This window comes from Nelumbo nucifera, chromosome 2 (genome assembly GCF_055504915.1).
Source record: "Nelumbo nucifera cultivar China Antique chromosome 2, China Antique-T2T, whole genome shotgun sequence".
In the NCBI taxonomy this organism is placed as follows: domain Eukaryota; kingdom Viridiplantae; phylum Streptophyta; class Magnoliopsida; order Proteales; family Nelumbonaceae; genus Nelumbo; species Nelumbo nucifera.
Genome location: NC_142650.1, coordinates 75,072,530 through 75,098,933, shown reverse-complemented (window position 1 = coordinate 75,098,933; position 26,404 = coordinate 75,072,530). Strand labels below are relative to the sequence as shown.

Sequence of the window (26,404 nt, the reverse complement as noted above, 5' to 3'; positions counted from 1 at the left end):
TCAACAAAAAATTCTCTCATTTTCAACAAAAAATTCCCTTATTTTCCCCTCAATTACACCAAGATTCTATTTCAAAGTTATAAATTAACTGAATCACTACCCCTCTAGACCTACCTAATCCTATCCTATTTAGGCCAATCTGACCCCACTAATCGATTCAAAATGCCTAAAAACCACACCCTATAAAATTTCATCCAAAAATACCCTTGTTTGCCCTCTTTATAAAAGATTCCATTTTGCCCAATCTCATTGGCCCCTACGCGCAAAACCACTATATATACTCAAAATACCCACCATTGTATTAGAATTTTGTTTTGGCCTCCTTAGACCTGAATTAACTAAAATACCCCCAAGCTTACCAAAATATCTAAAATAAATACCATAATTAATATAGTATTTTTCTTAACGATATTTTTGTTATTAATTACAATATTTATTTAATTATTTAATTTATTTAATTAATAAACAGTATTTATGAAAATACTATTAATTAATTAATGGTATTTTGATATAATTCATTAGTAATTCATTAGTTAACAATATTTTATTAATTATGGTATTAATCTAATTATTTAACAATACTAGATGTATATTTTGTAACAACATTTTTATTAATCTTGGTATTTAATTAAATAAATACTATAATTAATTAATAATATTGTTAAATAATGTATTGCTGATAATTAATTAAATAAATTAAATAATTCAATATGAGAGAAGAAGGGAGTAATGAGGTGGCTTCACGAGGGAGCACGGAAGGCTAAAATGAAGAGTGTCTGAGAGTTCTTGGTTAGGGTAAGGGAGAAAGCTCAGACCATGACGTGGTAGTGGCATGTTTCTACTTTAGTGTGTGTTGTGTGTGTGTGTGTGTGTGCGTGTGTGTATTGAAAATTTTTTATTAAATAACAAAACAAAAACAGATTTACACATAAATATTGAAAATATATTCATCGCAAAATACAAAATATAATTACTAAAAATACAATAAATATAAATTTTGTTATATATAAATATATAATAAATATAGATTAAGATTTTTAATATTATTATTGATAAATATCAATTTTTGGAAGTTATTTTCTAGAATTATTAATTGATATAAGTTAAATAATGTTTTTGTTATTAGTACATTAATAATTAAAATTATTATTCAATTTTTTTAATATCTATTGAAAACTTTTTTAAAAGTTACTACCTAGTTTTTTTATTTGAAAGCTTTAATACCTCTAAATTATTTAATCTATTATTCATTATTTTAATAATATTTAAAAAAATTAAAATTTTTATATTTTATATTACTATAAAATATTATTAATCCTATTATAATTATTTTTGTGTTTTTGATAAAATTTTTAAGGTTATTACCTAACTTATTTATTTAATCTATTTTATTTTTAAATAATATTTAAAATATGATTTAGTTATTAATTTTTTAATATCTAAAATATTTTAAATTAGTTATTTACAATATTATTCATATATTTCAATAACATCACTATTTAGTTATTTCAATATAACTTTTTTATTGAATTCAACAATCCATAAAATTATAAGTTATACTATTATTACATAATTATGATATTAATTTTGTAAAATATAAAATTATTATTATTTCAAATATTATGAAATCTATTATAACGGTTTTCTAATTTTAATAAAATTTTTAAGTTTATTGCATAATTTCGTTATTTTAACTATTTAAAATTTCGTTATTTAGTTATTTATTTATTTTAACTATTAAGATTTAGTTATTATAACTTTTTAAAATTTAATAAATAATTTCTTTATTTAAATTTTATTTATTTTAAAGTTAGTACATAATGTTAAATATTTTGCTATATAATATTTTTAATATTTTGTTATTTATAATATTTAGTTATTGAAATTTTTAAATAATATTTTTTTTTGAATTATAAATATTTGTTATTTGAATGATATTTAAATTGAATAATTCATAAAATTATAATGTATATTGTTAGTACACAATTTCCTTATGAATTTCATAAAAGTGTAAAATTATTAATAATATGAATATTAGTAAATTTATGATATTTTTTGTGTTTTAATAAATATTTTAAAGTTATTACATAATTTTATTATAATGTTTATATGATTCTTAAATTTTTTAATTCAAACTATCTTTTGATAGATAAAGATGAAAAGTGGGGGAGATGATAAATAGGAATTAAAGATAATTTATGAGAGAATCTCTAATAAATTAGAGATAATTTAGGAGATAAATAGGAATTATAAATAATTTAGGAAAAAGTAGTAGGGGATAGTGGTGCCACTTGACTATATTAGATTAGATTTTGGTAGAGAGAGATTTCAGGAATAGTTTTAGGAAGGGATATCGAAAAGGATAAACATAGAGGAAAGAAGGGTGGGTCAGGCATGATGAGGTGTGATTATGAGAGAGGGAGAAGGGAGTGATGAGGTAGCTTCATGAGGGAGCAAGGAAGGCTAAAATGAGAGGGGTTGAGAGTTCTCAACTGGGGCAAGCCATGACGTGGCATCATTTTACTTTAGTAAATATATATAGATTACCACATAATTCCCCCACACTATGAATCAAATGCATTAGCCACATCCTGGCTTCTCGGTGGAAACCTTAGTTTTCCATATTTTTCATTTTTAACTTTTCAAATTTTGCTAAACTATAATCACTTTCTGTTTTCAACACTATATTCGAGTTCACATCTGTACCCTGTACTTGTTATTGGGAGATGTTTCTAATACATAGCTGGGATGTGTTTTGGGGCACCAATGTCAATTCAGAATAGCTTATTTTTTTTCTTGTTTTAATCATCTCTTTGTTTGTGTTAGAGAAATTGCAGGTATATCGATCTTCTCTCCATCTATTCAATTTGTGTTAAAGAAAACCCAAGTAGGCTTAATTAGTTGCAGGATCAATTAGAAAAAATGTATGAATACGATTGTTTGTGTTTAGTTTTTTCTATTGAATTTTCATAGTGATAGAAGAGGAGATGTCGCATGTACAATTTCTCTTTGTGGCTTTTGCATGTTCATCTATTCAGGAAGGCTACCAGAGCTCACTTAATATTTCAACCCTCCATCAACGAGAATGACAAGTTGGATTGTGCAAATGAGTTTGAGTTACCCTTTTTTTATTATTTTTTTCAGTCTATTTGAATCAGTCAAAGAATCTTTGACTCTCTAATCCAGTTTCATGTTCTTCATCGATCCCCAAACGTCATTTTATAGATGTTGAGACCTTATGACTATTAGAGAGCCATTAGGTTGGCTTGTAGCCATTCTTGGCAATGCTCAGAACTTAGCCCCAACAACGTATACAAGGCATATCAAAACAAGAAACTAGCCATTTAGCCTTTAAAATGTCAAATTTTCATTTTTGGTAGTCGATTGTTAGTCAACTACTAGTTGCAAGTGGGAATATTTTTCTTTATTAATCAACTAATCCCACTTCGTTAGACGACTAATAACTTGATCCCAACTCTCAACTATGAAGGATAAGACCCATTTGAGGGTCCTTTTGATTCACAGTTGGAATCAGAATCAGAATCAAAATCCTTTGGAATTGAAATTGGAATGATCTATGTAGAGGGAACAGAAGCATTTGGTCTAGATGCCCATCGCCTCTGATATATTACCGATCGTTTTCAGTTACAAATTTGCTAATGACAAGCTTAAAGGGACGACAAGGTATTATTCATCAAATTGGCGGACATGGGCAGCCGTGAACATACAGCTTTCTTGGCGCCGATACATGGTGAGGACTAGAAGATTGGTGGTTCAGCCACAAGAAAATGGTGATGATCGATGCCTTCGACAATATGCTGCAATTTTCATGGCTCTTAGACCACATGACCATCTCGAATAAAGCAATAATCTTGGTGTTTCGCCCGCAACCCCTCCACCCAATTCCAGTCCTGGAGACCCAACTATATATGGAGCTTCATTGAACCCATTGATGAGTTCTCCTGCACAACTGCTTCCTTGGATGCAAAGGTGGAACATTTCAATAGCCAACCAAGCAAAGCCCGAGAAGGTTAAACCATTATGTTAAGAAGTGAATTTGCATTGAAAGATGTGTTACATTATTCAAGAAGATTTTTTTAAATGCATTGTATTTTTTTATATTAATTGGATATTGTATTTAAGCAATTTGTTTTGTATATTATATAATTAATAATTTAATTAAAAGTTTTTTATTTTTAATTTTCAATTTTTTTAAATTGATTTTTATGCATTATTTGCCACGAGATTTGTATTAAACAGGTACCAAAAAATGTTGAAATCAAATTTATATAAATAATAAAAAATTAAAAAATAAAGTTGACAGTCATATGACCGTCGCCTTATACATAAAAGAGACCTAAGGCGGCGGTCCAAAGAGATCTAAGCCGGCGGTCTAGACCGCCACCTAAAAATATAAGCAACATTTTGATGGACCTAAGGCGATGACCCAAATATATCTAAGCCGGCGGTCAAGATCGCCACCTTTATTAACTTTGAGCCAACGATTTGGTCATACCGCCGGTTTAGGAATGATTGAACCACGTCGGACCGGTCCTCAAAGACGACCATCTTAACCTAGGCCAGTAGTGGTTTAGGGGGTGGACTCACGATCGCTGGCTTAGATCTGAGGCTGCGGTCCTACATCCGCCAGCTTTGACCATTTTTCTTGTAGAACACTACCCGATCCTCCATCTTCTACCGATAAGGCCCTGTTTGGTGTCTTTGCGTGCGAGTTTCGGCTTTTTAGAAGCCCAACAACTCGTGTTTTTGTTTTTTCTCATTTTGTTGGTAAAACATCTAGCCACCAAAAGATGTTGCACCGAAAAGATGCACAAAGCACATTTTGGATGATTTTCGGGAAGCTTCCTAAGTTTTTTTTTTTTTTTCAACTTGTCTTCGCGCATAAAGATGCATGAAAAGGCACACCTTAACCAAACGCTCTTTAGGCTATCAAGATCTTAATGCAAAAAAAAAAAAACTCACTACATCTTTTGACTGTCAGAACTTCCAGAAGATCTTTCAAAAAAGACTTTCCAAACGGCCCCTTAATCATCTTTTCTACTAGCCAGGGTTCAAAATATCGATATTGGCCAATATGCCCTTTTTTATTTTTTTAAAACTGGTTCAGAGGGGTCAATTTAAGACCCGTCTACTCCTTGAAACACCCACTATAAGGACATATCAAGAGGTATATGTGTATGGCCCAATACCGCAATACGTGAATTGGGATATGCTCCTCACACAGGGCACTTGACAACGACCTCACAGGCACATCCCTCTGTGCATTGGGAACATCTCCAATAAATAATAACACATAAATATGAGAGATGTTTCCAATGTACGGTGGAATGAGCAGATCCAGTCTCCCAATACGTATCCATATTTTTAACCTTGCCACCAACCACCTTCTTTGTCTAAGGTTTCTGGAACTTTCACCCAACACTGTCTTTCTCTCCCTTATAAGACATACCATCTGTTGCCTACCCTTCCCAAACGACTCATTTCAACTCAATAAACAACCCCTTTTATTATTCTTCCCTTAGAAGACATACCATCCATTGTGAACTTCTTCCCTTCTTGGTCAGCTCATCTTTTCAACTTGTTCCAGTAAATGCAAATATTGTTTACCTCCGCCTGTTTCTTCAAACAAAAACCTTTTCCTCTCCACTATCATATATTTCTTCCATTTGTCGCTGAAATAACCCTCCATATCAATATTCCGCTGGAAAAGTAGGATTAAGTTTGCCGGAGAAGATTTAGTTTAACAGAGAGCGTTGAGTTGGTCCATTCGAACAGAATTGTATTGGGAATATCTCCTTACTTATATGTTTTATTTGATGGGGAGATGTTCCCAATGCAACAACTTATGTTTTATTTCATGGGGAGATAATTTCAACACAAAGTTGCAAGAGGCTGTTCGAACAGTATGAGCATGGGCTTGCACTGACTGAAGCCCAACTCGAGAGTGTTCAGATCGGCTTCAATCAGTGCAGGACCCGTTCGAACAGCTTTACATTGGGAATATCTCTATACTTCTGTGCTTTATTAAATGGGGAGATATTGCCCATGCAAGGCTATGAAAGCTGTTCGAACAGGCCTTGCATTGACTGAATCTGGTTTCAGAGTGTTCACTAACGCCATCTCATTTGTATTACATATTTGTATTTGCGCTTTTCCTAGGTAAGCCTAACAATCATTACTCTACTTTTTTTAGAGAATTTTATGGTTCAGTCCACCTCAAAAATCTTTGTTGTTTTTTTATCAACAATTCCACCTATGATTCACTACCTCCCCTTGAATTTTGGTTCATTCTCCCACTTTCTCTGTTCCGATTGTACAAACAAATAAATTTGACAAATTAAAAAATGCATATATGAAGATAAACATTAATGTTTAAACTTATACCTATTAAACAGCTTAAATCAGAACTTGGTGTTTTTGTGATATTTTGGACCTTGCATAAAAGCTCAGTTTTACCAAATACCACCCTAGCAGTAGGACAATCTCTGTATACTGAAAAGGTAGCATAACCAGAAAACCCACGTGAATTTGAAGAAATACCGATTGATTGATTACCAGTTGGTTGGATGATACAGGTTGATTGGTCATTAAATTGTCATACTTTCCCGGTACCATGGTTTGGTCATTAAAGTATGACAATCATACTTTCTCAGGAAAATATCAGGAAAATGAAAGGATAACCATGGTTTGGTTTCTCGTGGCAAAAGATCACTTCTTTTCCTTGGATTTTTTGAACAGTCATACACATACAGCAGACCAGCAGTAATACATGTTACCAAGGGCCTGCCACCTCTGTGGCTTTGACCTGAAACACATCTGCTGACTTGATTATATCAATATTTACACAGAAAACAAAATATACTCACTCCATTGACTCCAATGTCTGGGCACATTCTTCACGCAGCTCCTACTTGCGGAGCTCCTCCAGCTTCTTTTCCACTTGAAATGCCCAGGTCCGACGTGCCATTTTTGTCCGTCGGAAACTGGAGACGACTTTGCCGAGGAAAAAAAAGAACACATTTCCCTTTCTCTGTCAGAAAAGACATACTACCAATAACAGCAGTACGATTGCTAATTCGACAGGAGGAAGAAGACCTGCAGAAGCTGAAGTAACACAAAAATATAGCATTATAAAGCAATGCTTAGATCTTGGGATTCATTCATTCACAAATAGAAACACCAATAAGGTAATTATTTCTAACATGCTTTTGAGACAGCGAGAAACATGACTATACAACCATTTCAAAATGAGATATCATGATGCTAAATTGATCCATGTTCTACAATTTCAGTAGCATTATAAAGCAATGCTACTGAAATAACATGATATATGAAAGTTGGGCCGAAAGAATGTTTGATGCCCTAAAAGTTAGCCATGAAACAACTAAACACCACTCTGTCATTCTAACTAATGTCTGTTACCGATCAAGCCACATGATCAAGACAGAACATGCAAAAGGTGTGTCATACATAAACAATAAATAGAACAATATATAGAAGGGGGAAAACTGTCTAAATCCAATAACCTCAATGCACAGCATCATCCAATTAACCAATGTATGTAACGGATATGTAACCTCAATGCACAGCATCATCTAATTTCAGAAAACAGATATGTAACGGATAAAAAACATGCCAACCATGGTACATGAAGTGAAATTCAGAAAACAACTTGCCTTACAGATAACACAGTTAAATGTAAAGAATGCACTAAATAAAGAACATAATAGATGACTCACACGAAGGTGGCAATGGTGAAATAGATGGGGTTATATCAGGCGGCTCTACATCTACTATGCTCTTGCTTGGAGGATGAATATGTGCAAAAATCACAGCTGGCAAAGGAGAAGATCCACGAAGCTGATGCAAGGTTGGTGCAGGAGAGCCTACATGCAAATCTGGTGGCGAAGCAGAACCGGGAGGAGGAACCATCGGTGCAGTAGTAGGAACTAAATGTGACTGCCTTTTGGCCCTGGTAATAGATCCTTGGCAACCAGAGGGGGGCTTCACCTGGTGCCCATTACCGGGTGCAGCTGCAGGTGTAGGAGCCTGATGGATATCTTGATGATGATTCTGAATCTGAGCATGATGGTGATGGTGATGGTGATGATGATGGTGGTGGTGGTGGTGGTGGTGGTGGTGGTGGTGGTGGTGGTGATGGTGAGGTAGAGGAGCGGGACTAGGAGATGAAGACACACCATTATTGCCACCAGTACCATTGAGGGAGTGTTCCAGAATTGATGAGAGACGAACCTGCTTAACTCGACCAAATACAGTATTATTGAGACCAAGGTTTCTTGCAGGAGAACCTGTGATAGCTTGTGCCAGTTGCTTCAACCTTGACCTTGGCAGTGGAAGATTCCCAACTGCTGGCAGGACAGATGCCTTAACAGTAGTGGGGGGATCAACTGTTGAGCCTTGCATATTTGTCAAGCTCAGATACAAGTTCTGCATTTCACAAGCATAGTCAAACACAAAATAATAAGTACAAAGTCTTTCCATGAATAGCCCCAAGGGCCAAATCGGAAAAGACAACATGGTAATCTTGTAAGTGGTTAAACTAGTTGAGCTGATGACATTAATAAATCTTGCTCTTTTATCTTCGCTTCTCTGTAGGAGGCCAGTACAACTTCAACAAAAACGATGTAAACATTTACATCAGTAATCACACTTTCCAGTTTACAACGGTCCATAACTTTAAACTGATCAGTGTACAACTCCATCAGTGTACTTTTACTTTTACACCACATTCAAACGCAGCCTAAGGAACCACCATGGAGATTCCTCAATGAACACAAATGGGGAATATGGTGAAGAAGATTCCTTCTCCTTTTCTTTACCACTTTTTTAGTTGGAGTTCCCTAAGTAACCAAGGAATCCCTCTCAAGTCACCGGGTTTCACTACTTTTTTTATTGGCACCCTCTTTCACTACTTGCCTTAATGTTACTTCATTTGTACTAAGCCTACAACAATGATGTCATGAAGAAGTCATGGTCATGGTCTTGAAGAACTAAACATTGAACAACTAAACCAGAAACTGCCAGCAAGAGAGGTTGAGAGGAGTAATTCATGAGGTGGTGGGAGAAACACAGATGGCACTTGTGGAATGTAGGCAGGTTTTGGATGGGGTATTGGTGGTTAGTGAGTGTATTGATTCAAGAGGTGGTGGGAGAAACCAGTGTTTTAAAAGCGCAAGGCGCAAGGCAAGGCGTGCACCTTTTTAAGCAAGGCGTAAAAAAAAAGCTAAAAATAAAAAAAATGTCAAAATAAAAAAAAAAAACATTGAACATAATATTAATAAAAATATAAACTTAAAATTTTAAAATAAATGTTTTAAAAACCTATTATCTAAAATTAAAATACATAAATATAACATGTAAAGCATATTCAAATGAGAATTTAAAAATAAAATCAAATATATAAAACATTTTCAAGCATATAAAACCCACAATCTCTTTTTTTCTAAATTGCATTACTTCAAGTAGCTAATGTGATGTAAAACATATTACATTCCTGATTCTACGAGCCGCTTTTGTGCCACGCCCCTCAAGGCAAGCCCAAACAAGTCCACATAAGGTCTTAAATTCTTAGTTCTCACACAAAAAAACAATGATTTTATAGTTTTAATTGCTTTTTAAGAAGATATTTTATTAGGATGAATGAATGAACAACACTACCAAATAGGGGGTTCTCGAAGCTTCGGCACACGCCTAGCCCAGCCGCTAGACACACCTAGGCTGAGACGCCTTTTGAAAGGGCTACGCCTAGGACCTAGGCAAGGCGCATACCCTAAAATGTGCCTCGCTTGTGCGCCTAGGCACGCCTTTTAAATTACTGGGAGAAACACACATGGCATTTGTGGAATGTAGGCAGATTTTGGATGGGGTGTTGGTGGTTAGTGAGTGTATTGATTCAGGACTAAGGAGTGGGAGACTAGGGCTGGTGTGCAAGATTGATATTGAGATGGCTTATGACCATGTAGAGTGGGATTTCCTGAAGGAGATGCAAAGACTGATGAGATTTGGGGAGAAGTGGAGAAGCTAGGTGTATGCTTGTGTCTCATCTGTTTCCTTCTCCTTATTTCTTAATGGAGTTTTTCCAAGCATCCAGAGAACTTCGGAAAGGGGAACCAATCTCCCCATTGTTGTTTGTTTTAGTTATGTAAGTGCTGAATTTGCTCGTGGAGAATGGTGCTCAATTGGGTTGGACCGAAGGCTTTAAAGTGGGATCAAAAGGTCCTTCTATTTCTCATCTACAGTATGCTGACAATACTCTAATATTCTTGGATGCTTCAGTGAATCAGATGCTGAGTTTAAGGGCAATATTGGCTAACTTCGAAATGCTCACAGGGTTGCAAGTTAACCTAGCAAAGAGCCAGTTAATTGGTGTGTGGGAAGTAGGGAGGAGGAGTTGGAGCAATTTGTTGTGGATTTTAGAATGCCAAATTGGGGAGTTATCTTCTCTTTACTTGGGTCTCCCAGTGGGAACTAAAACATCTGCAGTAAGGATATGGAAGTCTGAAGTCAATAGTTGAGGGGTGGAAAAGAGGTTGGAGAGGTGGAAAGCAAATTATCTCTGGGGGGGCAGAATTACACTGATTAGGAGTGCCCTATCAAGTCTACCAACATATTACCTTTTACTGTTGAAGATTCCAGCAAAGGTCGCTGAAAGGATTGAGAAGTTACAAAGGGATGTCCTGTGAGAAGGGGTGAGAGGAACTAAGAAATTTCATCTAGTAAAGTGGGACAAAGTGGGTAGATCAAAAGGAAGACGTGGATTGGGAATTAGAAGGCTTAGAATCTTCAACAAGGCTCTTTTGGGTAAATGATTGTGGAGGTTTGGGCTGGAGAGGGAGAAGGATTCTCTTTGGAGGAGGATGGTAGTTGGGAAGTATGGGGTGGTGAGGTTTGGGTGGGAGTTGAGGGAGGTGTCAAACTCTAATGGGCTGAGTGTCTGGAAAGGGATAATGCAATTCAACCAAGACTTCAAAGCTTTAGTTAGTTTCAAGGTGGGACTTGGGAGGATGAGTAGTGTGGAGTAGGGAAGTTGTGTGAGATATGCCCGAAGCTATACAGGTTGACTGAGCACCAAGTCAAGGTTGATCAATATTTTGAGCTGGGGGTGATAATGTTGTGTGGTGTCCTAATTTAGAAGAACCTTGATGGATCAGGAATTAGAAGAGTGCATATCATTGCTGGAAAAGCTTCAGCAATCAAAGGTTACAACTTCTTCAAAAGATGGGCTGTGGTGGAAAGAAAGCACTCAAAGTAGCAATGGGAAGGTTACTGTAAAATCTTTCTATCTGGCTTTGGTTAAGAATCATCTGGATTCAGACCAAGAGGAGTTTGGGGGAATCCTGTTCCTCCTAGAGTGGAAGCCTTTGCATCGTTAGTGGATTTGGACATCATTCTAACTCCAGATAATTAAGAAAAAAAAAATAGATTGATCAAAAAATTCATTTAAATATAGAGGTTTCAACTTGGCAAGTTACTGTGTTTTATCCTCTTCAGATGAAGAGTCAGTATGTCACCTGTTCTACTCTTGTAAGATTGCAAATTTCATTTGGAACTCTATTCCTTCCTATTTGGGGTCAGGGTATTTCAGCCAAGATCAACAGCAGATTTGTTCTCCTAATGACCAAGGATCAATGGCAGCAGGAAAGAAAGGATAGTTTGGAGCTGCATCCCTTTTTCTATATGCTGGGTTCTTTGGAATGAAAGAAGCAGAAGAATGTTCGAAGCTAAGTCTAAAGATATTGAGGTGCTTGTGGCCCTGGTTGGGGATATTGTGGTGGACTGGGTATTGGTGCTTCCAGAATTTGATCAAATTAGTATATCAGATATGGGGGGAAATTGTTGGAATGTCCTTGAAATACAACTTTGTAATGCTGAACAAGTATCTGTTATTTAGTCTGTACCTGTCTTGTATTGGTGAGGTGCCACCTTGTCATCTCTTGGACTGTATTTCCATATTTTATTGATAATGAAAATTTTCCTTTTACTCTTCAAAAAAAAAAAAATCTCAGTTTAACAGCAGGATTTTTTGTGTTTCTTCACCTATAAGAGAAAACAAAGGATGGTGGCAGTTTACTAGCTATAAGAGAGAATGTTGGTGTACACTTCAGAAAATGAATATAAGAACAAGAAAGTAATTAGAACTAATATTCTGACACTAATACCCCCTATCCAAACAAAAAAAGGGTCCCATGTAGGAAAATATAAGTGCAAGAAAAAATATAACATGAAAATGGATAACAGCCAAACCTCATGTGAAGTTAGATGCAACCCTGACTTCAGCTGGTTCTTTAATTCAATGAAATTTTCTTGTATTTGATAAATAGAGAAGTTCAAGGTGAAATTGAAAAATATCTCAGCTTTCATCAGTAGAAATGCACTCTGTGGAGGGGCAATTGTAATTCCACCTCGAAATTTTAGCACTTCAAAGAAGAATGGATCACCAAACAGTGATGAGTTCAAATGGAGATATGTTTGCTGAATAACCAATGCTTCAAAACCGGATCTAAGTAAACTGAGAGCAGTTGAAGATATATTCAATATTTTTGAGTATGGAACTACTGCAAACACCACATCCGTTGAATTTGGCCAAGCTGAGGGTTCCAGAGATATAACAACCACCTGTTTTGATCACCATATTAGTAGAAGAAATACACAAACAGAACTATAGAAGGAAAAGAGGAAGGTTGTCTACCGTAGAGTTGGCAACACCTATCTCATCAACAATGTTCGACTCAAGCTCCAGAATATTTGCCTTTAGCAGAGAAACTGGCTTTTGCAATTTAAATGCTGCAACTACATCATATGCTGGAAAACAGACTTTGTGAGGTCAAAGTATAAACTGATTAAGAAATTAGAAAACATCAATTGCAAATATGAAAGCATTATGCCACCTATTTGATGCCTGGCAATTATAGTTTCAGAATTTAAAATTGCCTAAAATATAAAAAATAAATAAGAAAAAATTAAATTTATTAAAATTTTTCACACAGCAACTAGCCACAGCTCAGTGGCATCTCAGCTTCATATTAAACAAGAAAGCATCATTGAACTAACCAAATAAAGTGAAATAGATAGCAAGAAAGAAACACAAGGGCCGATTGACAATGCTGATGTTGAACCATAGACAGTCTCCCAGTGCCCCCCAACTCCCACGCGAACATTGCATTTCCAGTGTTTTTCAAGATAATTGTCACTTTTCATTATTTGATAGCAAGATAATCTTATTTTTTGAATCAGATAAGTGCACAGAAAACATGAGTAAAAAGAGTTTGCAGCACACTGCACACAAAGGGATCAGTGTCAAATAGAGCACCCCATGGACAAAAAGCTCAGAGAAAGGCCTCATACCAGAGGTCGGCTTTAGTCAGTGCAAGACACATTCGAACACCGTTCGAACAGCCTTTACAGCCTTGCATTGGGAATATCTCCGTATTTACGTGATTTATTTCATGGGAAGATATTCCCAATGCAAGGCTATAAAGGCTGTTCGAATGGGCATTGCGCTGACTGAATCTGGTTTCTCATACCGCAGTCCATAGAGTTTAAAATCACCTTACAAACCAACCATCTTTTCTCTCCTGATGATAGAGAAGAGTGCAAATAATATTGTCTATTTAGAAATTAAAAGAAAAAAAAATGAGAAAAGGTAAAGTAAATTTTATTAAAAGGCGCAAGGCTGATATATAATGCATAACAATCATACTCCAATTTCCTTGTTCAGAGAGCTGTGGGCAAACTGATTTCTTGGATATCTGTATCTGAGGAATTTAAAAGTCTGAATTTGTCTTCTTTTTATTGTTCTGAATTCTGGAGGAAAGTGTAACTGATGTGGTATTCAGATTGCCCTTCTGGGTCTGATCCCAGCTTGTATGTTTTTGAGTTGAATAAAATTACTTTACCTTTTCCAAAAAAAAAAAAAACTCCAATTTCCTTGATTTTAGGGGTCCATAATTTAACAATAGATATGGCACCAAACAGAGTGGAATGACAGATAAGGATTCATGTAGCTCACCTTATATAGTTGAGACAAGGCTGAGGGGCTGTTTGAAAACAGCTGAAGTGGCTGAACTGAACAGATTATTGCTTTGTCTTTTAGTGGATAAGTTTTCTTAAGGAGGTTCTAGGCTCCTTAATGGCTGAAGATGAAGTTGAACTGATTACTATACCTTGAATATTTTATTATTTAATTATTTTATCCACTAAAAAACAAATCAATAAGTCATTCAGTTCAGCAACTTCAGCTGTTACCAAACAGCTCCTAAGTTGAGTTGAGTGAACACGCTAAATTACTTAAAAGATATATTGATCATTAAATAGATAATGCAGGAGCAAATAAGTCAAAGTTGAAGTATTTTAAATTTCTTATGTACTTCTATATTTTTGACAGTAAAGGCATTTCAGCCATTTCATATATTGCCTATAGGGTCTGTGGTCTAATAGTTTAATTTGTCTAGTCATGGTTTAGTTGTTTCTATATTTTCATAGTCATTAGCTAAGTACTTTACGTGAAATTTGAGTTTCCAATGATAGTGGCAATTCTTTATTGTGTTTTTCTTAGTACAATAGTAGGATTGGCCACCCCTATGTTGTCAAGTAAAGAGGACGCTGACAGCATATTGCAGTGGGAAATCCATCATTATCGCAGTCCAGATTTGTGATTGGATCATTGGAATCCTTTGTTCGGTTCTTGTAATCAGTTGATGCCAAAGGAACTGTTGTAGATATATGTAGCAGGGATTGAACTACATGTTTGGTGTATTCAGAAATTCCATGCTACTGGAGATGCTTATGATCATTTTATAGAAATTCAACAAGGTTGTGAGAATTATTATTGAAGCTGTTAGCCCTTCAGTTACCTCGTTCATTGATTTAAGTTTTGCCAGTGAATTGTCTGAAATTAAGGTGATGATCAAAGGAGAGAGGACCTTGCAGTTGTGGGGGACGGCAGAATTGTTTGTGGAAGTGATTTTATTAGAGATCATCCTCATTACTTGTGAGAGATCAAATTCTGAAGAAGATGAAGAAAGTGGGGTTGCAGACAAAGATGAAATAACATTGTGGAAAGTAGAAGAAGATGAGATGGCTCTTGACTAGGGTATTAAAGGAATTCCGATTGCTGTGAGTGGACATATAGGTGTTAAAGGAGGTTTGGAGAAGAATAACAGCCCTTCGGGGAGCTTTACATGAGACATGTGGTAAAGATTAGGGAAGGGGAGAGATATAAGTGGGAGATTAGTAACAAGTCAGTGGTCACATGCAACTGTGAATGGGTTTGGGTGAAAGTGACAGCAATTAAATTCTTCATCAAAAGGCACTCATTCAACATTCTAAAAGGATTAGAACTAATCTATGTAAGCCTTCCTGTTTTTCATCAAACCTCAAAATTTTCCTTTTCCAACAATTTTCATCTTTTTATGTCAAACCTTCTCTGATTGCTCCCGTAGACCTTAACAACCTTTCATCCCTCTAATCTCACCTCAGCATTTCACTTAGAGGCTAGAACCTTAAGTTCCATAGCTTACGGGCAAGGCAATATTTTCATCCTTTTGTGCAAGACATACTCCAAACTTTACCAAACTCGGTTGCCCTCTGCAACTATTCATTCTAAATCTTACCTACAAAATTTCGTTGAAAACCTCCTATCATACACCTCTTTTCCTGATCTCTATGTTTTCACTATCTTGAGACATAAGTCTTGCAGTTATAACAGATCTCTATTAAAACCATCCTTAAACTCTTCCTAACCCATCATTACTCTCCTAGACACATGCTTGGTCACCCCAGTCCTACATCAATAAATCAGAAAAAATTTTGTTAAAACTTAACTAGTCAGGACCCATGCGATGCATAGGTTTTATGAAGAAAAATTGAGGAAGGAACTCTATCACATTTCTAATGAAGCAGTGGCCATCTAGGTCCAGTTCAAGCATTATTTTTTGCATCTAATTTTCCAATCACAATCCAAGTTGTGCTTTAGTGAGAGTGGCCAATTTCCTAAGCTCTAGATAAATTTGTATTATTCTTGTATCTTAATGCTATTTTTTATTAATTTTTAAGTTTTATTGGTTTGTTATTCATTTTGTACTACTTTTTGGGTGGTCTAGGTATCAGAAACCTCAGGCAAGCCAACAGATCTCTCCTTGGTAAATGGTGCTGGAGGTTTAATAAGGAAAGAGAAAGTCTATGGAGAAGAGCTGTAGCTGGAAAATGCGGGCTTTCATCCCTTGGGTGGGATTCCACCCCTGGCCTTTCTCCCCTGGGGTGCATAGTCTGAAGCAAGTAAGCAACATCCTCAAAATTCTCCCTGATTATTTGAAAGGAATTAGCTACATGTTAGGCAGAGGAAACCGGATCCGGTTTTGGAAAGATGCTTGGTGTGGAGACCTCACTCTGAGAGAAAGAATCCCTTCCCTTGTTGATATTGCCCTTGATAAAGATGTTGTGGCGGAAGATTGCTACGATCAAGTTAATGAGGAGTTTAGTTGGGAGCCAACCTTTAGAAGGAATATAAATGACTTGAGACGTGGGCCCTCTGGCTGATTTGATGAACCATCTTGAGAACTTCAAACTTAACCCCTTTTGGAAGATGAAAGAATCTGGTCCTTTGCTTCTGGTGAATTCTTAGTCAGCTCTTTCTTCGGCTCTCTCTCTCTCTCTCTCCCTACTACAAGAAGATAATCAGGTCCCTAATATTCCTTGGGATAAAATTTGGACTCCCCACATCCCCTCAAAGGTAGGGGTGTCCACGGTTCAGTTAACCGAACCATGGGCAATTTTTGCAAACCGAACCGGTACCACCAGTTTTTCCATTTCTCCAAACCAAAACCAAATTGGCACCACCGGTTAACTGGTCCGCCAGTTCGGTTTTTGACCGGTTCGGTTTTTCGGTTTTTTATATCTATAATATATGTTATATAAATATATGTATAATATTATATTATAAATAATAAATGATATATAATATATTATAAATATTATAAAAATATATAATAAATTTATAAATAGATTATTATAAATATAATATATGTGTATATTTATATATATATATAATGAACATATATTTATATATAATATATAGAAAATATGTGACATATATTAAAAATATATATAAAATATACATATAAATATATATACTGGTCGGTTTGGTTAACCGCCAGTTTTTTTGTAGGTTAACCGAAAACCAAACTGCTCCTTTAGTTTTTCAAAAATACCAAACTGAAACTGAACCGATCGGTTCGGTTAACCGCATTTTCCGGTTCGGTTCGGTTTTTCGATTTTTCATGGACACCCCTACTCAAAGGTGGCTTTTCTGGTTTGGGTAGCAGCTCATGGAAGATGCCTAACCTTGGACAGGTTATTGAAAAGACAAATGCCCTTCGAGCTCTCTTTGCTCCCTTTGCAATGCTGCTCCAGAATCCATAAACCACCTCTTCCTCCATTGCAGCTTTTCTCAGCAACTGTAGACAATGTACTCTCCTGTTTTGGTATTCCTTTTTGCTCCCCAGAATCTATTATTCAACTTTTGCAAGGCTGGGCAGCTAGAGGTCCGAACAGGAGGGGTAAACTTTTGTGGAACACCCTCCCAGCTGCTATCTTTTGGCTAATTTGGAAGGAAAGAAATCGCCAAATTTTTTACCTTAAAGTTTCAAGCATTGAGAAGGCTGAAAATAATCTTATAGGTTTACTTGGTTACTGGCTGGGTGTACATGATCTATTTAAGGACGTCCAACTGACCTCTTTTTTGTGTTGGACCTTTTTTTGATTGAGCTTCTTTAAGGACGCCCCATTGTACAGGTCCTCATTGCACATGGGTTCTTCTTTTTAATCTAATACAATACTTCACCTTCTTCAAAAAAAACCCTCCTCTTATAACAATTCTATAAACCACCCTTGTGTTTTGATCCTAACAAAAACCTACCCTATAGTTTTGAAAAAGAAAGTGCAAATACCTCCTTTCCGTTAGCTTTTAAATAACAAAGTTTTTTTTAATCAATGCTTTTCAATAACAAAGATGTCGAAGTTAGCAAAATACCCTTATCGTTGTTAAGGTGTTATCATACACAATTTAAAGTTTCAACTCCACCCTTCACTAAAACTTTCAAAGAGTAATATTCTCTACTCTTCTTGGATGAAGTAAGGTTAAAAGGTAGAAGTGAAGTAAAAAGAAGCAAACCCTTTTTTTTTCAAGGTATTGTAGTAAATTTACATTTGAATGAAGTTGGTTAAGGATAAATTTGATATTTAAAAAAATAATGCATTACATCAGCATTTTCCATTTGGAACACTGATGCAAGGTATTTGCACCTTTTTTAAAAACAATAGGGGAGGTTTTTGTTAAGGTCAAAAAACAGGGAGGTTCATAAGATTGTTAGAAAATCCAAGGAGGTTTTTATAAATTTCCCTATATTTAAATGGAATTTAAATTGATTAAACTATATCCAAAATTAATAAAATTTTATTAATTTTTGTTTTTATCAATCCTTACTAACTATAATTAATTATATTAAGATTTTTCTTTTCCTTTGGAATTTATGTTGGTTTTAAATTAGTAGAAATTAGTTATAAACTAACAATTGTTAGATAATTTTGTATTAGTTTTATATTAATTTTAAATGGATATTAGTTTTTAATTTATCTTGTTACTTTTTAGTAATTAAATTATTTTTATTATATTAAAAAAATGTTTTTGTCAATAGTAACAATTAATAATTATTTTTATTTTATTTAAGTAATTTACTAAATTATTTTTACTATGGTTGATTAATTTTTATAATTTTCATATGGAACATAAATGGATTATAATTTTTATGATGTTTTATTCAATCTTTTCAACTCGTCACTGACTTGGACAATTGAACCACTGACCCTTTTGACCCACTGGGTCAGAGGTTACAACATACAAATCTTTGCAACCCCGCTATACTGAAAAAAAAATGTAATTAGAATGTTATACACACAAAATATAATTATATTACATTATATATAAATATAAATATAGAGAGAGAGTGAGAGATGGATAGCATGTCACGGTTTGATTCATTCAACTCGCACAATTGAACCGTTGACTTGTTACCTAGACGCAAAAAACATTCAGCCTCTAAGCCAGCTTTTAAAACATTGGTTTTATTTGTTAAGTGAAGTAAATAATATTTATTCTGAAAAGCAAATTACTTGATTAATTAATTTAAAAATTAACTATCGTTTAAACAAAAGTAGATTATTTGGCCTAATAATATAATTAATCATTAAATATCTCCATTTTAATATAATTACATTTTATAAATTATTATAATTTAATGTAAATATCTAAAATTATAGTTACATTAAAATGGATATAGATATAGATAAAGTTAATGAATTTAATGGAGTTATTGAGAAAGAGGAGAGGGAGAGTTAATGGTGAGTTAATGAAGAGAGATAAAAGTCTTAAAGGTGATTGGCTAGTTGAGTTTTTTGTTCAATTTTAAAATTAGAAAACTTCAAAAAAAAAGGAAAAAAAAGATAAGTACCTTTCAAAATCAACCAGAAAACAGGAAAGTGTCAGCTCGGCACATTCTGTTTTAATATATAGATATGGATAATATCCTGCAACAAATAATATAGCTACCTGGCTCTCCCTTAATGACTACAAAAGAGACCTTTTGCACACCACGTCACCACCACAAACTTACACCATCACTTTACTATCCTCAGTTGGCAGGCTCCTGATACAGCTTCCCCCTATTTACACCTTCCCTGACAAGAGCATCCACTAATGTATCATCTTCTTACCCATCTGAAATTCACCCAAAAAAAATCCATCTGAAAGACATTTAGTCTATTAGCTAGGAATCTAGCATTTCCACAAGAGAAGTCTTTTCCCCTTTATTCATTCATCCTATCACCACCTGGAAATTCCCTTCCACCTCCACAGTTTGAGATTCCACGATAAGCATACTAATCCTAGTTCTTGAAGAAACAAATACCAGCTTTACTGAGTTAAATATATTGTTCCACTCCGTAATTATTATGTTTTTTTTTTCAAAAGGTACATGGGTATAGAATACTTAAACCACAAGCTCAAGGTATATAACATAATCCATCTGAAATTCCCTTCCACCTCCACAGTTTGAGATTCCATGATAAGCATACTAATCCTAGTTCTTGAAGAAACAAATACCAGCTTTACTGAGTTAAATATATTGTTCCACTCTGTAATTATTATGTTTTTTTTTTTCAAAAGGTACATGGGTATAGAATGCTTAAATCACAAGCTCAAGGTATATGCCATAATCCATCTGAAGGTCATAGAAGCTCAATTCATGTCTTTGGGTTTGAAAACACAGTTGTCACCACATACAGCACTGGAAATAGAGGAACAAAGAGAACTTCAATAATAAGGGTCATTACTCAAAGTTGGTCCCAGCAATCCAGGGTCCTGGGAAGAAAGGATTTTTCTCTGTCCCGCTTTAAAGGAAAACCGGTTGCTGACTTCCTGTCCCCCTCTCCCTCACAATCTGGGTATGCTTGGAACCTGGGTCTCCGTAGAAATGTGCATGACTCGGAATTGGATTTGGTGTCTCCTATTATTCAGTTGCTTGATGGGATTTGTATAGATTCTACCAAGCAAGACACTAGAATTTGGATTCCGAACCCCCTTGGTGAGTTCAGTTGTGCGGCCTTCTTCAAAGCTTTGACTTCTTTTCAACCTGCGGTCCATTTTCCATTCCGTGAAGTCTGGTGGTCGCCCTATTCCCCCTAAAGTGGGTGCCTTTTGTTGGGAAGTTTACCATGGTGCAATTAACACCTGTGATCTGATGTAGAGGAGGAGGCCTGGCTGGTGCCCTTCACCTAATTGGTGTTGTTTGTGTGAATCTAATGGTGAAACTGCTCTTCATATTTTTGTTTCCTGTCCTGTAGCTAGCAGCATATCAGAGTGGTTCTTTTCTCTTTGGTTGCAGGTGGGATACCCCGGTGAGCCTGGGGAGTTTGTTTGAAGCCTCCACTTTCAGGTGGCCAAAGAGAAGGGGGAAAACCTTATGGAGATGCACACGGGCAGCAGTACTTTGGATGTTATGGGAGGAAAGAAATCTGAGGATTTTTGAAGGGAAAAAAAGGTGTAAGGAATTACTGATAGAGGGGATTATGTTAAAAGTGACTTCATGGGTAAAATCGATGGAGTCATTCTCAGACTTTACTGTGAATGATATAATCAGGAACTGGAGGACTGTAGCTTCCTCGTCATCTGCTAAAAAGAAGGTAGTAAGAAACTAGAATCCTCCTGAAGTGGGATTCCTCAAATTAAACTTTGATGGGAGCAGTTTTGGCAACCCAGGCATGGCTGGTATTGGTGGGGTCATTAGAGATGATAGGGGGAATGTAGTGGGGCTGTTTTCCGGCCCTATTGGGTGGGGAGACTCCATTACAGCTGAACTAAAAGCTCTGGTTTTCGGTATACAAAAGGCCTCGGAAATAGCTGTAAGGAAGTTGGTTGTAGAAGGCGACTGACTCCAAAGTGGTGATAAGCTGGCTGAAGCAGGACGGAAAGGCTCCATGGGTATTCAGAAATGAAATTAAGAAAATTAATCACTCCACAAAGGATATGCAGGTTTTATTTCAGTGGACTCCAAGAGCAGCAAATGGGTTTGCAGACCAGCTAGCAAAGCAAGGGGCTAACAGGGAACATTGTTTTTGGGCTCTGTTGTAAGTCTACAAAGCAAATTTTAGGTGGAATGTCTTTGGACAGTGGGGTAGCCGAGGCTACCCATTCTCTGTACTAATATTCTCTTTTTTAATAAAATCATTTTCACTGATAAAAAAAATTGGATCTTAAATGAAACCATTTCAATAAAAGTGAAAATAAAACACTGGCCAAAATCAAAGATTTCACTAATCTTAAGGTAACCCTTTTTTAACTAGGTGCATGCCACAGGTTTTCAAACTCCACTTTTCAATTATCATGTTCAGCAAAGTATACCCTAAAATTACTTTATTTGATCGAAATAAAAGGCATCAAAATAGAAACAATAATTATTTAGGGCTGCAAAACAAATACTTAAAAATTCTCAAGATAGAAACAATGCATTGAAGTTTAACATCTTTACTAGAATATAGGCAGATATGGAAACATTTAGGAAACTGGCGCCCCCAGTCATCCACCAAATGTGCGTAAATAAATAATCATGAAAAATAAGATAAAAGCAGGTAGGGAAAATTGTCTATTCCCCAAATGTTGCTGCTAAAAGATTATTGACACTCCAAACTTCAACCACAACAACCACAAATTTGGATATACCAAACATTCTCAAAATGCAGGTCAAGAGACCCCTTAATATATCCTCAGAAGCCACCCAAAATTAGAAATGCACAAATTATAGCCAAACAAAATTTAACCATCTAGCAAGAACTAAGATCCCATCAAACCAAAACTCAAATTTGCGGCATAATAAATCATCCATTAATCCACAAACCCTAAAATCAACAAAACCCGCAACAACCCACCAAAATAACCAGAAGATCCCCATATTGCAAACAATGCCACAACGAAGACGTCCCAAAAACCACCTCTGAGCACCCAAAAGACAAAACCGAGAAAAGCATCGAAGTTTACCTCTAATTTGCGCGTCTAGATCCAGATCCCCTTGTTTCCCGTATCGGAAGAACGGCGGCAACGAAAATATCCCCGATAACAACACTGCTACACCGAACAGGAGCACGATAACACATCTGAATCGAACAAATTTGCTGATCTCACATCGATTCCCCGCATTTTCATCTGGAATTCCTACGATTACAGTCGAATGCAGCGCTTGCTCTTCTTCAACTTTCCCCATTGACACCCAGCTATCACCCCTTTAATCTCCATTTCCGTCTACTTGCCCTAAATTTGAAGCAAACTCCTCCATTGCCATCTGTTCATCAGAGCGAGAGAGTGATACAAGGGACCAAAGGAGAGAGAGAGAGAGAGAGAGAGAGAGAGAGAGATCCTGGAGAGTTTTGTTTTTGATAGTTTTGATTAACTGATTCAATTAATTTGATTAGTTTATGATTAGTGGAGCTTTGGAGGCAAGAAGAACTGATGAAGACTCGAGTTAAGACTAAGAGACTGCAAATCACTCTCACTGGATTTTTCAACCTCAAGATATAAATATTAAAAAAAATAAAGAGATTTAAAAAGACACAATAAACGCGAGGTCTACTGACCTTATCATGCACAATCTGCAGTTACGCAGATTTGATCTCTCGCTTCCATGTTAAGAGGAACACCGAGTCACCATCTCAGCTACAGGGTTATCGGCACGTACCACATCCCTGGCGACATTTCACTAATCGGGTCGCCGACAAACCCATATCCAAAGACCGACCTGCCTATTTTGTCGGGTCTCGATCTAGACTAGAAGTTCTACATCGATAAGTCTACGGGTGCTCAGTGCTCACAGCTCGATTAATCGACCATGGCCCAAGGATGTCAATTCGATCCAGTCCAATGTGAGTCTATTACAAATGAACCAGATTCAATCCAATCTAATGAATATTTTGGACCAGTCTAATTCAATGTATGGACCATCCAATCTGTTCAAATTTGTTTTAATTTATACTGGTTTCAACCAAAACCCAAATCCAGTCCGTTGACACCTATATATTTATCTTATATCAATGGACTAGACGGGGTCCAGTCTAATATAAATTTTTTACAGATGAATCATATCCAATGCAATATGTCTTGTTGGTTCGTCCAATCTGTTCAAATTGATTTTAGACTAGACGGGGTCTAGTCCATTGACACCCTTACCATGGGCAATTTTCTGAAACCAAATTGGTCTTATCGCTTTTTGCATCTCTCTTAATCGAAGTCAAATTGGTACTACTGGATAACCAGTTGATTGGTTTTGGTTTTTTATTTCGATTTTTTGGTTTTTATATTTATAACATATATTATAAAATAAATATAATATATGTATATATTTATATATTTATATATATATATATATATATATAATGTCACATATATTAACAATATATAATATACATATAAATATATATATCAGTTAATTCGGTTAATCATTGGTTTTTCCTAGGTTAGCTGAAAATCGAACTGGTCCTTCATTTTTTTTCAGAAATATCGAACCAATCAGTTCGGTTAATCGCATTTTTCGGTTTGGTTTTTTCGATCCAGTTCAGTTTTCCGGTTTTTTTATGAGCACCCCTATCGGTAATGTAAAATAGGGTTCAAGACTATATTCAATTAATGACACCAAAAGGCCAAATGTCAATAAACAACCAAAACTTTTATTCTTCTCAAGAAGATTATAGTCCTAAAACATTGAGAAAAACAAATTAAAAAAAAATGAGAACGTCATTAGAGTTCAAATTGAATGTGTTTTAAGGATTGAACTCAAATTGAATGTGTTTGTCACCTTTTTTTCAATCTAGAACTCAAATTGAATGTGTTTGTCCAAACTGACAATGTTCGTTTATAAATCTGAGTACTAGATTGGTTGTTCCTATCCATTTTAAGGATTGAACAATGGATGTGAAGATAAATTCATATATTTTTTTTTGTTTATTTTTCTTAGGTTAGATAAGCTTCCAATTAATCATTTGTCTTCAATATTTGAGTAAGTCTATATTTGTCCTGAATTTCTTTGTTTATTTGTTATTTCTTTATGATTTCATACTTAATTAATTCTTTATAATATATGGTACTCGTCATTCTTCATAGGAAGAGAATAGATGGAATCCCCTTAAAAAATTTATTTGGTTAACATAAACTTGTTGAAATTCCTATATTGTTCCCTATTACAGAGAAAACTTAATTTATTATCGTGTTTGCTTATTATAGAGAAAATTTAATATCATATAATGTTTTCTTATTACAAGAAGATATGCATCTCTTGTAAAATAAAATTTTCTTTGGTTAATATAAGCTTGTTGAAATTCCATGGTAAACTTGTTGAATCCAATGTTAAGTTAGTTGAATCCCTTATTAAACTTGTTGAAATTCATTGTTAAACTCATTGAATCCCCTGTTAAACTTGTGGAATCCCTTGTTAAACTAGTTGAAAGTTGAAACCCCTTATAAATTTGTTGAATCCTCAGTTAAAGAAGTTGAATCCCCTATTAAACTTTTTTTTTTTGACAAATCCCTCTTGTTGAAACCCATGTTAATTAGCATCTAGAATAGTTTATGTTTATGTTTTCTTATTATTATAAGTTTTTTGTTTCAAAATGTCTCATTTCATAGTACACCTAATAGGAGATATCATTTAAACAGTTTAAAATGAGGAAAGGTTTACTTCTTTAATTATTTGTTTATTTAATTAAATAAGGTGGTGAACAATCAATTTGAATTGTTGTGTTCAGTGGGGTAGGGGCTATATACTTGCCACATGTGTTAGAATTATGGAATGTTTATTTCTAACTTCAGAAGCTTATAGATTGTGTTGTCTATGTAGGGTAATCACAAATGTGGAGTTTATTCCTAACATATCTTTTGCACATACCTTGAAATAGCAAATTTTTTATAGGTAATAACTTAACAATTACAGTTTGCCTTTTGTCTTTCACCCCACTTCAATGGAAAAAAAATAAATGGAAATTTAAAAGAAGAAAGTTCACACTACTAAAGGGTCATCATAACAATAAATACAAAGAGTATAGCATTTTAATAACTTTTTTGTTAGTTAAGTAAACGAATTTAATTTGAGATACCATTACTAAAATTATGAAGATAAAATCATTTTGGGTAAGTAACACCCAATAAGGAGTAATTCTTTTATATTTATTTGAGTATGTGTGCCTTCTTTTAGATGTTAAAATATTTCTCCATATAAAGTACATAAGGTACATAAAAAAACTAAGAATTATTGCACAAGTTAAACTTAACTAAAGAGAATATAGGTCTTTGAAGCATAAAAAAAAAAAAGTATAAAAAACTAGTGTCTCTAAGAAGTACTCAATGAAACCAAAGGTAGATAGGTTTTATGGAATTGGGGTATATGATGTTAGGAAGTTCCAGCAAAAGCAAAATAAAGAAATTTAAGCCAAATTTCCATGTTAAAGAAAGTTTGGGAGGCTAGAAAGGGCCACTACCCTTCTCACTTGGTGTTAAGAGGCTAGAAAGGGTCAACACCCTTCCTACTTGGTGTTAGGAGGATAGAAGGGCTACTACCCACTGTTGTCCCTTACTACTCATGAAGCATCTTGTGGATGATAACAAAAGAAAGTCCAATGCCCACTAAGACCTCCAAAATTAAGTTCTTCTATCAATAGTGAACCCTAAAAAGGATTATTATTAAATGGCTCATCAACACCATTGTTAGTGTCCTCTTCAAAATTACACATATTATAAGTAGATTTAATGTGTCAAAACCAAGTATATCCCCTT

At 35.1% G+C, this 26,404-nt stretch overlaps 1 protein-coding gene across 1 annotated transcript; it reads right to left on the bottom strand.

Annotated features, from left to right (window-relative positions):
* Positions 1–6,707: 6,707 nt before the first annotated feature.
* Positions 6,708–23,139, bottom strand: LOC104604184 (uncharacterized). The gene is made up of 5 exons (XM_010268450.3): positions 22,628–23,139; positions 12,731–12,843; positions 12,286–12,657; positions 7,761–8,469; positions 6,708–7,125 (listed from the first exon to the last, which is right to left on the bottom strand). Exons 1-5 carry the CDS (start codon positions 22,848–22,850, stop codon positions 7,055–7,057), a joined length of 1,488 nt encoding a protein of 495 aa, XP_010266752.2. The 5' UTR covers positions 22,851–23,139; the 3' UTR covers positions 6,708–7,054.
* Positions 23,140–26,404: the final 3,265 nt, after the last annotated feature.

Excerpts from the sequence above, each read along its gene's own strand:
- LOC104604184 (XM_010268450.3), bottom strand. The coding sequence starts at position 22,850 with ATGGGGAAAGTTGAAGAAGAGCAAGCGCTGCATTCGACTGTAATCGTA. Across the intron at positions 12,844-22,627 it reads TCTAGACGCGCAAATTAGAG|CATATGATGTAGTTGCAGCA; the intron begins GTAAACTTCGAT and ends TCTGTTTTCCAG. Across the intron at positions 12,658-12,730 it reads TAGGTGTTGCCAACTCTACG|GTGGTTGTTATATCTCTGGA; the intron begins GTAGACAACCTT and ends TGATCAAAACAG.